The 14,759-nt window shown below is 40.1% G+C and overlaps 1 protein-coding gene across 2 annotated transcripts in view; it reads right to left on the reverse strand.

Moving 5' to 3' along the window:
• Positions 1 to 14,759, reverse strand: part of ssbp2b (single stranded DNA binding protein 2b) — a 90,580-nt gene that overhangs the window by 59,732 nt on the left and 16,089 nt on the right. For both annotated transcript variants that reach the window (XM_049019266.1, XM_049019267.1), the window contains exon 2: positions 189 to 261. In XM_049019266.1, the coding sequence (XP_048875223.1) occupies positions 189 to 261 (73 nt within the window). The remainder of the gene's footprint in view (positions 1 to 188; positions 262 to 14,759) is intronic.

Consider the following 14,759-nt stretch of genomic DNA (forward strand, 5'->3'; position numbering starts at 1 on the left):
CTATTTGGATCCGCTGCACTAACTCTCATCCAATCCCATTAAAAGGACACTAAACAGCTAATGTGTGCCGCTTGCTCAGCATTATCAGGTGTGATTAAATTAGCAAGCTCCCTTATAGCGGGGGCTGGCTGAGTGTTCCCTCCCCAGGGCTCATCGATAACGGCCTTAAATAAAGCCCGCTGGCTTACCTCCGACAGGAAGGTCTGTGCAGACTTCTGAGCTCCTACATGCAGCAGGTATTCGTACACATAGAGGGCTAATCTGTGGGGCGGGGCAGGGCAGGGAGGGGGGAAAGGAGCAGGTGTTACTATCAGCAATAATGTACATACGGCACAAAGCACATACACAGATGGCAATGCATATCAGCTACATGCAGAACTCAAATTTGGACATTACATTTTACATTAAACGATACATTCTGAAACAAGTATTATACACACTGCAAGCTGGAGATGGTGATATATCCGATACAAATTAATAAAAAAAAATATATATAGGTCACAGAAAAAATGTCGCTCATCATAAAGCTAAGCGAGTAATCGCTGCTCAACAATGTTAAACATCCATCCATTTTCCAAACCGCTTATCCTACTGGGTCGCGGGGGGTCCGGAGCCTATCCCGGAAGCAATGGGCACGAGGCAGGGAACATCCCAAGATGGGGGGGCCAGCCCATCGCAGGGCACACTCACACACCATTCACTCGCACATGCACACCTACGGGCAATTTAGCAACTCCAATTAGCCTCAGCATGTTTTTGGACTGTGGGGGGAAACCGGAGTACCCGGAGGAAACCCCACGACGACATGGGGAGAACATGCAAACTCCACACACATGTGACCCAGGCGGAGACTCGAACCCGGGTCCCAGAGGTGTGAGGCAACAGTGCTAACCATTGTGCCACCATGCCGCCCTCCGATGTCAAACATTATTACCAAAAATGATAGAATTTAATTAAACCGTATGTACAATTTGGAAGTGAAGATGCTTATAGCTGAGGTATAACTGAACTTTCAACATGGGGCCCAACACACTACAATGGAGAAAAATACACAAAAAAACCACACAACCAGACTAATAACAAGGCTCTATGCTCTCAGTTCACATGCTTGCCTACACCAGTGTCAGAGTTGTTTTTTTATATATATTATTACTACCTATCCATCTTCCAGGACTACTTATGTGGTACAAGGTTCCGGTGATCCGGGAGCCTAACCCGGGAAGCACAGGGCACAAGGTCGGAGACGCCGTGGGCCGGATGCCAGTCCATCACTGGGCACAGACAGTCACACACCATCACACATTATGGGCAATTAACTTACACCAATTCACCTCGCTGCTTGTATTTATTAAAGTACACAGAGAAAATCCATGCAAACGTGGAGTGTCACGTGCATAACCAGCAGTTCAACGTATAATAATAATTATTATTATTACTGTTATTGTTATTAATATTACTGCTATACATACAATAATATCAACAATAACAACAACAATATTAGCTATTATATTTTTATTACTGAATCATTTAGCTCACAGCTCAAGCATTTGTTCTTTGTTCTAACAAGAGGGGAAAAAATGTATTTATCCATCCATTATATAACAGTTAGATGTAAGGTATATTCATGAAGACTATTAGGAAAAGCTGAAGTTTAGGAAAGCCTTTCAAAACTACTCAACCTGCAGGCGTTTTTTACAGATGAATGCAACAAAGGCATCTGAACCCTAAAAACACACATTTTATTTACTAAACAATCTAACGTGCCTCTTATCTGACTGATGCACGTCAAAGAGATAACCAGATTAACACTAAATCTCGGTCAAAAAAAGAAGTTTCTTAAATATGCATTTGCAGTTTATAAATAACATATAAATAGCATAATGTAGTGCTCACTGCTGAGCATGCCCTAAGACAGCCAGTACCCTGCTAATGTGCGGGCCGATGGTAATGTGACAATCTAGAGAAGCAAATGAAACCAGATCAGCAACGGTGTGCACATCCCTGCAGTGAGGGTCTGCCATCTACCTCCCAGTGCAAACCAAGGCCCTACTTCCCACTGCTTGCTTGGGTCTGTGGAACATGCCTAAGGGCTGTGCTTGTGTATTGACTTTTCAAAAATGCACTAAAAAGGAATGTCTTTAATAACTACAAAGAAGCAAACAGAATACACTCCATATATTCAGACCCTAATGAGAAGCTTCAAAATGCAGCTGCTGAAATCTAAATGCCTAATCTTCCGGAATCTGGCCTAAAGGAAGCCTTCCCTAATGGCGAGGACGACGAGAGCAGAAGTGACAGGTCAGTAAAAAAAAAAAATCAGACAGGTTCCTTTTTAGTTGGATAAGCTGCAGCATCTCAGGCTGCCGAGCCAGGCGAACTGCTGGCAGCTTCTTCAGCGGAGAACTAGGACATCTGCAAACGTCGATGAGAAAAAAATATTCAGCTGAATTTTCCTTTCTTTCTCACCCTCACTTTCTCACTCTCTCTCTCTCTCTCTCTCTCACTTGCTCCCTGTTTTCCCCTAAGAAACAGTACAGGCTAGAAGTGAGCAGGCACAATAAAAGATTAATCAGAAGAATATCTAAGGGCTGGATCTGAAGCCTTAACTCGGGAGCAGTATAATGCAGGCCACGCGAGGAATGAACAGCACTTTCTACTCAGGTTCTTGTACTGGGGTCAACATCAGCTCTTGGTTGGAAATTCTGCTTGGGAGTTTGAGCGCTAATATATTCAACAAAGGTGATTATAGTTCTGTGTTGATATCATACACTAGAAGGACATTACTGTGGACTGTGGTCCACATTTAAAGAAACATTTTTTTCTTTTAATTACATTTTTCCAAGGTAAGGGTAAGATAGCATTAGCTAAATGAATGTCTTCGGTTAAATGAAAGCCGCAAGATAGATTGACAAAATTTGCATGATACTCTCTTAAAAAAATGCCTGTACGTCTAGAGGTCAATTTTTGTACAAAGCAGCGATGCACTAATTGCATTTTCTCTGGCCGATACAGATTCCCAATTTTTTTAAGCATGACCTGCCGGCACAGATCCTGGCCGATTCAGATTTTCATAGTTTAGTAATAATTAGCAGACTAAACATTTAATGAACTTAGCTTTCTGCAAACAAAATATTTGAATTTAACCTTTTTCAAATAAAAATTAAATTTGTTGTTCCAAATTTTTTTGCCGCAGCTCCTCTGCAGCCAACTTTTCATTCACTTCTAACACATTATGAATTGAACATCTTCATCCAACACTGTAAAGAGCCTGCACAGAAGAGACACGTTCCCAGTAAGTGTGTTACCTTACCCAGTATGCAACATTAGTGGGGGGAGGAAAGACAAGGGCCGGGGGACACGATTATGAACGAAAACAGAGGAAAAAAAGTTATTTTAGTAGGTAAAGTTCTTGACTGGCTCATTATATTGGCCATATTTAGATTGATGGATTGATTGCTGGTCAACATCCATCAGAGTGAAAATCGCCTATTTTCAGTCACTAGTCAATTGATTGGTGCTCCCTTAGTAAAAAGGCGATATGCATCAGTTCTGATGCAAAGCACCAACAGAGCATCCCATCCTGACAAGAGCACTCAGACACACAGCGACCGTTTCCAGCCATATAAGCCCACCACACGGCTACAAAATATTCTCACTTTACTGTGTCTTAAATGAGTACCACGAGTTTCAGTGCAGCCTCAACTGAAGGACTTCATTGAATGGTAAGTGCTCACCTGGTGCTTCATGTGTAAATGAAACACAGTCTGGCATCTAGGCTAAAGGATCTTTTTCCTCAGAGAAAGGAGACTTCCAGAACAGTGCTACAGCTAGTGCCGACTTCTGCATTTCCAAACAGGTGACACGTTATGCCGGCTGTAATGGCTGCATTCCGTCCCAAATACTTTGCTCACTTCCCCGCTTATACATCTCCACCTGTAGGACACGTAGACACTTGCATGTCAAACCTTGACCTCCCCCCTCCCCCCCCCCAGCAAGGCCTAAGAGCTGTAGAGCATAAACTCCGCCTCCGGGACCTTCATATTACCACATTCACAGTGCAAAGAAAAACACTGTTTTTTTGTAATTTTATGCTTTTACGGCGGGGTCATCATTTAATCTACAAAATCCTTCACCCTGACCTTTAAAACAGCAACACACTGATTCTGAGAAGGTGAATGCCTACTTAGAGCACAACTTTATTTTTTAATGCGCATTATGAATGAATAGGATGAAAGAAAAGGAGAACCATCATTGCATAAAAGGAGAGTGATCCATCGGTCCAAATTTGCACTCTGGTATTTATCATGTAATGAAACATAATAGTCAAAAACCCGCATTGCTCTTTTCCGACTTCTGCTTTGGGACTGAAACGATAAACTGCAGCCGTCTGCATTACAGTGCAACATAGTACGCAAGTATGAGACCATCGCCCTAACAAAGACAAACGTATACAACATTACTACATTTGTCATTAAAGGAAGTCTGAAAGAGGTATTTAATATTTTATACTTCATGTTAAGAGACGAATGTGTCAATCCTGTGGCATGTAATTCTTGTTAGAAACGCGAAGGGTAGAGTGCAGGAAGAATTTACTAGGGGGACACAATGCGTCCGGCTCTTTGATCAGACCCACAGAGCAAGAATGAGACCCAGACCCCTATAATGAAGAACAGGATATGTGCTCACAAATGACTGCACACTAAATTCAGTAATGTTTGTAGTTAATGGGAAACAGCTTGAATGCTCTGTGTCAGACATGTGATTTGCTTGATTTAGGTTCATTACAGAGAGGTGGCCTCTATTTGGACCCCCGTGCCAAGATGTAACCAATGCCACATTTTGTTGATATCTGCCTTTTTAAGGATACTCTGTTTTACACTGTTTTCTACCATGATCTGTCCACCTGATTGAAGTGTTACTGCTGTTGACCGCTATTCCATAAATTATGGTCAGTCCATCGATTCCAGCAGCCAACACTTTGCCATATCTCTGCCTCCATCAAACTAAGAAAGTCTTCCGTTAGCTAAACGGTCCTCTCTTGCAGATGTAGAAGAGGAAGAAGGCGATCTCCCCATGCTGGTACTACCATGAAAAAACATCGAATGCGTGGGTTAAAGCTAAGAAGCAGCAAATCACTCAACCCATTGCTGAGGTCCTAACTGTCAAGCTAAACTGTTTGCAGTCTTTAAACAGAGACCAATCACCCAGCGGTGTTCTACGAAGCAGGATTTCTCAGTTAGCAGGCTTAACTTAAACGGGAAGGAATGCTTGTCCAATAAGAGCTTAGGTAACTCCTGCTGGACAATCATGACTTCAAGCTTAAGTCAACCCAGCTAAGTGAGAAATCCCGCTTCGTAGAATACACCGTACATTCTTACTGTGTTGTATTTTTCAGACCTTTAGTTGTTGGTAGGTTGAACGCCCCCTGCACCCAGCTACACCCCTGCACAATTTTCATTTACTGCATGATATTGTTTATTATTTGTATTATTTGTTGTTAATGTGCGCAGATTATTTTTGCTGCTCTAACACCTGAATTTCCTGAGTTTTTACATTTTTTTATTAAATATCATATACAGTAATTACAATGATGATTGATTAGTTATTAATTAGTTTTATTAGGATATTGCACTTTTAGCATGGACGCAGTCTCGTACACTCGTCGCCATATACTGGGGACTGTCGTAAATTAGGCTTCTTGTCCAAATCGGGCCGCAACACATGCAGGCACCTACACTGCAGATGAACTGAATCCGGCAGGAACAGATGGGGTAGTGAGACCCCCGCCCTTAGCAGAGGTCAGATTATTGTTTTTGAATAAACACCCTTATTAAAAAGTAATATTAGTCTCTGCCAGGTATCACAACATACTGTAGTAGTACGTAGTTACATAAAGTACATACATACAATGTACATGCATAGTGTGAACAACCGCGCTGGTTGTATAAGTGTGTGTTACAGACAGAAATGGAAATTAAATAAATACAAATAAAACTGACTGCTCTCACAGGATACTGGTCGTAACTGGTAAATATATGTACTTTTTTCTCAAATCTTGGGGGCTATTTTTGCCCCTCGATAACGGTTTTTGAGGGCATGTTTGCCTTTTGCCCCTGTTAATTTTCCGACACAGGTAGCTCTGCATCTAAATTCCATGCCCATGTGCAATAAATCAGTGCCACAGAGTAAAGACTTGGTGTGATGATTAGTTCTGAGAATCACAGGCCAAACACACTGATCTGCCACAGCTCTGCTTTGATCCTGATCGAAATGTAAGCCACAGCCGAAGACGACATCCTTCCACAAACCGGTCCTTCAGGACAAGCATCTTCTACACACCTCCGTACATCTAAGTCAATAGTTAACAGTAACAACCTCAAAAGGATCCATCTACAGTTCTTCCATTGTCTGAGCTGCCTCGCTCAGTATTCTATATTCTGCCCACACCCACACAGGTAGCAATTAACTCAGCGGTACCATTCATTGCGAAATACTTCTACCACTGAAAAACTCTGCTGGAAGCACTCCAGTATAGATCTGTGTTTAAAGACAGTGAGACACTAAGTATGCTCTCAATATTCAAAACACTGCAATGCGAGCTTAATCCCAACCAGTAATTACCTGATAGTGTAGGTGGTTCATTCTTCAGTCAGCTGTGGTTACATTTTCTTGTTTGATCTCACCCTCAGCACAAACAAATCAAGATTCTGCACATTGCGATTAGGTGCTTGAATTATTATGGCATGTTTTGCTTTCCCATTGATCTTGTGACCTTATAAATAGGCCTGCAAGAAAGACCTGTTTGATCAAGACGGCCACTTTTAAAACCCCTCAGAGACATGCACAGGTATGGGGAATATCAGAGTTCATGGATAAATCCAATAAACAGGAAATCTGGTGCTGTTTTCAAGTTATTAATGGGTGTGAAATGTCTACAGATGATATTACTGTCTTCTTAGACATATAAAATGAAAGTACTTGCAATGCAGAGACCAGGTTCCAGTCTGAACGAGTCTGTCGCCTTTCCTTTGTTCGCGTGTGAGTCCGTGAGCTTTTTATATGGCTGAAAGTACTGGTCTTATACAAAGACTGAATTAAAAACCAATATACTGTACCATGTCCTAAATTGTATATTTTTCAGTAAAAACTTGAAAGTGAGAAAAGCTGTTAATTCCAACCAGTAATTGCCTCTGTTAATACACAAAACATTAGGAGTACCAAAGCAACGTTTCAAGAACATTGAAAATCGTCTGTACGTCTTGGACTCCTCAAAATAGCCACCGTTTACTCCGAACAGCTTCGCCAACACGAGGCATCTACTTAACGAGTTATAGCAGGAAACCACACAACATGTGTTCTCTGCTCCGATGCAGTCATTCCCAAGGATGAGTGTTTGTGGGTTCCATGGCAGTGGTTGTTCCATTCTTCCCAGATGTTTCACGGTACTGAGGTCTGAAGATTAGGCCCAGCTCATTACTTTTAGTTTTCCTTCACTTTCTTCTCCGCCAGACAGGTCTTGAACAGCTTTAATTTGTGCTTAGAGTTTCCGTGGGACTGCTGCTTCAGCTACGCTCCTTCACAGTTACCTTGCATTTGGTGAAAAATTGCCAACACCCTCATATTGCTTGACAGTGGAAACCACACATGCATAAATCACACGCTTGCCCAAATTTGCACTCATGAGTGCACAGGCCTGGTATCACTCCCATTAATAGACAAGTATTTGTATTTTAAGGTACAGACAGGACTACTTATGGCTTCAAGCAGGTGTACTGACACACACTGCAGTTTCAGTATTATGTAACACAGCTAAAAGTCATGTCTGTCTTACATAATATACAAATGCAAAGAGACCAGCTTCTTAGCTTCAATGCTCATTCAGGGATAAAACTGTAAAGTAGAGAGATGAACTTGGTATACATGAAAAACAGAAATACAAATATTTTCAGCTCAGTGATCTTGAAAGAAAAGATGTGTATGCATCACTAAACACAACCAGTCTTGCCTGTTTAATGTACATGCTGACAAATAAATACACATTAAAAAATCTGCATCAATTTTCAAAAGATAAGAAATTAATATACATCATTAAGCATTTTTCAATCTACACTTAAACCTGACTATTCATTACACTTTAGTGCATTTAAAAAAAAATCTATACTTGGTCTTTTACATCTACATAAATTAACACACTACATCAGTTTTGAAGCCTGAATGTATTTCAGAGGCTTGCAAAACATTTCTAGGTGAATATGCCTTGAAGTTGTTATTTGTTTTGCTTTAATGCAAATAGAGGGACATTATAATTGATTGGCACTGGCTACACTAAACAGAAATAAATTCCAACCCATTTTAATATACATTTGTTTTAGGCTAATTTCCCCCTATTTATCTGTTCGTGCCGTTGTATATATGTCACGTACATGGATATCACCATTTGTGATGCTTCAAAAAAAAGTCAGCATTAAAATTTAGTTAAGTGACTGCAGCGTGGAAATATTTAAAATGTTAAATGGAAACAGTCCAACAGCCGGCAAGAAGATCTGCAACGCCGGTGTTCTGTGAGGCAGTGGCAGCAGGGCTGCTTTCAGTACGTCTAATTCGATAAGACACCGGAAGGGAAGGCATTCAGCGGAATACAGCTAGTTAGCGCAGATCGGGCAAGCTGAGGCACTGAAACAGGAAACGCTGGAGGATACTTTCAAAAGATGAGAAAAACTTCCTCAGTACAGCAACACGGCAAAAAAAAAAAAAAAAATGAGACAGAAGAGGATCATTTAATTGGCTGCATAAGATGAGCAGCCCATCTCACCGTTAGAGAATGTAGGGTTCTGGTGACACTGGGAACATCTGTGACAAAGGTGTGTTCCACCCTTTTGTCGCTATATTTCTGACACGTGACCACTTACTGAATTGCCTCGTGGCTGTGACAATAACCGGTTTCACGCCAATATTTGGAATTGGGCCGTCAGTCCGATGTCGCCGCTCAGCCCTTCCGCCCACTGGGGCGGCTTCGGCTTTACTTTCAAACGCGCAGTGCAGCATTTTACTCAGGTCCCCTGGCATGTAAAACCTGGGTAACAGACACGCGGCAGAGCCACACTATACTGATTTTGATGTATGTGACATCTGTACTGCTGGTTGTCTTGCAAAAATATAAAATATTGCATCAGCAGATACTCATATATGATGCTCTGAAATTGCTCAGATCGGATCAAGTACATATAGAGTTGTATTATAGATCAAATACATTATCAATAACACACCAGGTACGACTACATTTCATGAGTAATTTCTCGAAATTTCAATCTGTGGTCTGATCATGACCTGGACCAAACGGCAGCATTAGCGTTTGAAAGGTTTTAGTTTTCGAAAAGAAAATCATTATACGCAGAGAACACACTATGCGTTGGTATTTAAAACGACATTTTGTCTCTCCTCTGGTTGGTAAATGTCGCAGGTAAGATGCAGCCCATGTCAGGTTATGGGGTGAAACAGAGAACAGAGGAGCAAAAGACAGTGAAATGGAGGAGAAAAGGTCTGGAGGAAAAAAAGAACAGCCATGAAATGTGAAGAAAATAACTGGAACTGTGCCTGAGATGAAAGGGCTTGTGGGAGGCTGGGCGTGTGCGCTGGTGTGCGTGGGTGGCCGGGTGTGTGGGTGTGTACGTGGGGGCGGGCGGTTCAATGTGCCGGTGTGTGGGGGGTGGGGCTGAGGGAGTGGAAGTGACTAAGTGCGTGTGCCCGACTGTGTGGCTAGGTGTGCCTGTGCGAGTGTTTGTGTGTCAGGGGATGAGGGGTATTAATTAATAGTCAGGGTCTGGAAACTTGCATGTGCTAATGGTGATACAGCTGGCGGAGCAAGTGAAGCCAGTGGCAGGCGCCCGGCAGTGCTCTCATTCCACATAATCACCATAAATCCCGCATGGAAACCCCTGGAATGTAGGCTACCTATCTCTGCTAAAACGCTGCGCCGATGAAACACGAAACCCATTAAAAGTCTCGATATGGATGCTTGTGAGATCACAACGTCTCTGTGGCAGTTAAAACAACACTCCGTTTCTCTGTCACTGGTTAAATATCCTACAATGTAAATAACGAGTCATATATCCCTTTGTGTCAAGGCAAATGTGCAAACCAATAAATTCTCACTGCCTCGCCAAATCAATGCCTAATTATTAGTGCCCATTATCAAATAGTAGATGCAATATAGCCAAAATATCACATTTTTTTATTGGAATCACGATCCACAATATAGATCCTGATTTTTTTGTTTGTTTACAAACCGATTAAATGGGAATGTATGTAGTAATGCTTGTTAGCCATTTCAACAGCAATTCTATACTTACAAGAATTGCTGCTTGTAGCACTGTAATAATAAATAAAGGCAGGTAAATTATTGTAGATATAAAATAAACTGTTCTTTCATTTTTTTTATACCAATGTTTCATATGCAAACGAATATTAATCATTTTGTTCCATAACTTCTGGGGTCTACATCACTAAGCGAAATTTGCTGGTTGGTTAGATAACTTAGATAACTAGGATTCAAGGTTGTCTGGCCTACATTTGAGTGAACAAAGATGTAAAGCCCATTTTAACTGAAGCACAATAAATCCGACAAGTTATCTAGCTAACCAAGAAAGTTTGCTTCGTGATACATGCCCCTGAAGTCAGTTTACAACAAATACAAATAAATGATAATAGATTAATAAAATTGGTTGTGTTGTATGAACTGTTTTGGAAACCAATTTTCTGCTGCACACTTCACAGTGTGGCTACTCATCTACAGACCATGTGTTTACTGCATGACACGAAAGCAACATGTTTAGCAGTAATATATAGCTGGCTTTTTAATCAAGTTATCTAAGTGGTCAGAAAAGATCCATTAAATTTTTAGTCGAAGATCTAGCCACCAAGTTGAGATCCACTGAGACAGATAACTGACAAAGTAGTATGTCCTACAGACAACACTGACATGTTATACACACTGAAACTGTCTTCTTGCTGCAGTGCTGCGGCAGCCTCCAAACACGCAGGCATCACATGATAGGTGCTTTCCGGTTCATTCTCTCATCATAATAATAGCATTAAGCACCGCACTTGTAACTCAGTATTCATCGGAAGCACTGCATAGCCCAACTTATGCTAGTCAACCACTCAACAGTATGCACTTGCGTTATGTGCTATTTGTTTCAGTCATATGTTGCTTTGGACAAAAGCATTGGCTAAATTAGAGTAAATGTTAACGTAGTGCTGTATCACCATTCTCGCGATAACCCAGCAATGCTTTTCGTGGATACAGATGCAACTGGTTACAATAAATTTATGTCATATCACCCATCACACCATGAAACTAAAAATAATTCTGATGCAAGAATCTAACTTGTTTTCATAAATATAAAAAAACATTTCCAAGCTGCTCAACCTTGTTTTACAATTAAGCAATAACAAATCATATATACCACATATAATCGAATATATCACAACTGTGATTTGGTCATAGGCGCGAGGCTGCAGGCCTCTCTTATGTTGCCTTTAGACAATGGTTCATCAAGTAGCACTTATAAGTTAACAGTGATAAGTCACGAGGGACAATACTAACTGCTGCTTGATTATTTATTTAAACATTTACGGGCCTCGGAAAAAAGAAATAGTTCCCACCCGCCAACAAAAACATTCCAACGCAACACAGCTCACTCGCTCGTAGAATAATTTGCAAAATATATTCTGCTGAACTGGGGCACATTTCCCAAAAGGTCCCGTTAGCAATTTAGATAGCTGAAACCATTCAGTTGCATGGTTCCAAATGTGTAAGTTGCTAACATAATGAGCTACTATGCTTTTGGGAAACACATCCCTGCTCTATTGTTATTTTTTAATTTTGTGTCACAGCTTTGTTCCTTCTGTTTCTAAACAAACGGAGAACACGCAAGTTGCATCATTTATGTGAATTATACAGGTGTTTTTCGTGCAAAAGATATTTAATATAAAATACCTTATATGATACAATCAATATTATTTTAAGCTATTTTACTATGTGTATTTTGAAAAACATAAGTTAAATAAAATGATTGAAGTCTCTGAAGTCTTCTACTTGCAAAAAAGTCTCATAAGGGTAGTATAAAACGCTAAAAGAACAACCTAGCTACCAACAGTTTGCATATATTTATAAAGATAAATTTTTACAGTAGCGATCAAAATGAAAAAAAAAATTGTAATTTACAAAGTCATTGCTTATCCGAATTCACGGTTATTCATGGATTGAACACTTTTATTGTATTTCCTCTGTGAAAACTCACATCACAAAATAAAAGGTTGCAGCATCTCAATCGCTATAAACAAAACCCAGACATGTGCTCTCGTTTAAGGGAGTTTTCATGTGTTTTCTTGACCCAATAACAACTGCAGGATTATCGTGTCGGTATCATATGAATTGTGTTATTTGAAAATGGGTGGGTGATCAGATCATCGTTGAGACTTGAGTCAGTGACTGTTGTTTTTTTTTATTCTCCTTACAAAGCTCTAAAATATAGTTAATTTCTCGTTATGTATATCTGAAAACGTTTCTCGTGGTTTTTTTAATGTTACTGTGACAAAAACTCATGGAGTGAACTAGATAACAGTACTCAAGGAATACCTCTTGTCCAATCAGATTTCTTGGCTGAAACTAACTGTTGTGCAATTACACTTCAACACTGAAATTTTATTCACCTAAAATCTGATTGCTGCAACCTCCAATACCGGTACTGAAAGACGGAACCACCTGGAGAACATTCTTCGTAATCACACCAAATTAGAAATACAATATTATGCAATAGTCTAGGCAGACAAAGAAAATGTTTAAAGCTATTTATTTGGGTAATAAGTGCATATTTGCTTGAATTATAATTAGAATAAATGCAAATTAACAGAAAGAGAATGAAAATTAGCAGCCCTTTCTTAGACACCCCAAAAGGTCACTAATATCTTGTTGACTGCTAGAAACATTGGTTCCCAAGAACATTGCTACGGTTCCCAAGAACACAGCTTCAGTTCAAAAGGTTCCTCAGGAACAAGCCAGTCATTCCATTTATTCATTACATTTCAACACCAACTCAATTAATTAATTAAATTTATTAGTTAAATGCCTCAAGGAACCATTGATTAGCCGAAAGTGGTGTGCTAGTGGTCGAATGAAAAATGACTGTGTGTATTGGAGCGTTACTGCAAATACTAGGGTGACATTAGCAGAGGCTTTTAAATGGTACTTTGACGAACATATTATCATTGATTTTCATGGTGGTATAAAACTTTTATAAAACAGCATTTTCTTGGACTGCCTAAGACTTTTGCGCAATACTGTAGCCAACCGTACACACATTACCTTTATTTAATGCTAAATCTTTGTATCCACTTTATTATCCAATCAACTAATATCCCTGAAATCTTGTTTTTTTCTTTTTTTTTAATCCAAAGCCCAAAACTTCATTTGTTAAAGCCAGTAGATAAATAACTAATCAACATTGTTTTAAATGAAAATACACATTTTCGGCCAATCAGCAAAATATATAACCAAAATCTCCTCATGACTTTACAGCAACAGCATAACAGGTTTAAACATAACAAATATGAGTAACACCAAAGTACTTCATCAGGCAGAAGATACCTGCAGACTGAAGTTAGAAACAGAAGTTTAAATCTTCCATTGCAGAATATTATTCAGAATACAATGTGGCAGTAGTGTCATCTGTTACACACACATATGCTTTACTGAATAATCAATTCTTCTATCAAACAAAACAAATAAAAAAAAAAACAAAGTGCTTTACATGAGCTAGATGTTCTCAATAAGAAATAAATAAATACAAGCTCTTCGGTATCTGTTCCAAAGTGTGGGATGACTGCATAACCCGAAGCTGTCATATCTCAGGCACCAAAACAACCATCTGTAACGATTACATCCTCAGCATCGATTTAAGGAGCAGACAGCCATATAAAGGAGGCTAGACTGCATAAAGACATAAATGACACTAGAGTGTCACAATTTCACTTTCAACAATTCGGTTTGCTGCTAACCCTTCTGGACAGAAATGTGTCTTGCATGCAGAACCACAGAGATGCATCCTGCAATTTGCTGCTAATGCTTGGGATTCTCCATGATGAGGCAAGGCCAGTAGCTCAGACGGCGCTGTTACTCGGCCGCGATACTCACTAACCTTCACTCCACTGTGACTGACGGTTTCACGGAACACTTTGACTGGCTTCTCTAAACTGTGAGTTAATTTGAACAAACAGCTAAAATTCTTCACTCAGGAGTTTTCACGCTCCAGTGAAGCTAGGCAATATAAACGATATATCAATTTGTCATCGTGCAAATTCTAAACAAAGAAAATCTGAATCTTCCATGAACTTTGCCAATGAGGAGCACTGTCTGACAGCACGCAGCATGACGGAAACAAATTCCAGCCAATCAAACGGTGGCCACTCAACAGAACATACAAAATGCAAGCACTTAGAGTCACAGACAGCAGCAGTTAGGGTTTCCACTTCAAACCTGAAGAAATACAAGACTCCACACACACCCCCTCGCCCCCCACGCACCACCTCCCAGTTCCGTCCCCTGGAATGAGCAGCGAGGCAGTAAGAGGAAAAAAAACCAGCAACAGACCATACTACTCACATTGTCTAACTCACATTTTTTGCCTATGACAAAAAAGTTTATTTTGTATGATTTATTTATTAAAAACAGATTTCAGTTTGCGGTCCATTTCTATTTT

This window comes from Brienomyrus brachyistius, chromosome 7 (genome assembly GCF_023856365.1).
Source record: "Brienomyrus brachyistius isolate T26 chromosome 7, BBRACH_0.4, whole genome shotgun sequence".
Classification (NCBI taxonomy): Eukaryota; Metazoa; Chordata; class Actinopteri; order Osteoglossiformes; family Mormyridae; genus Brienomyrus; species Brienomyrus brachyistius.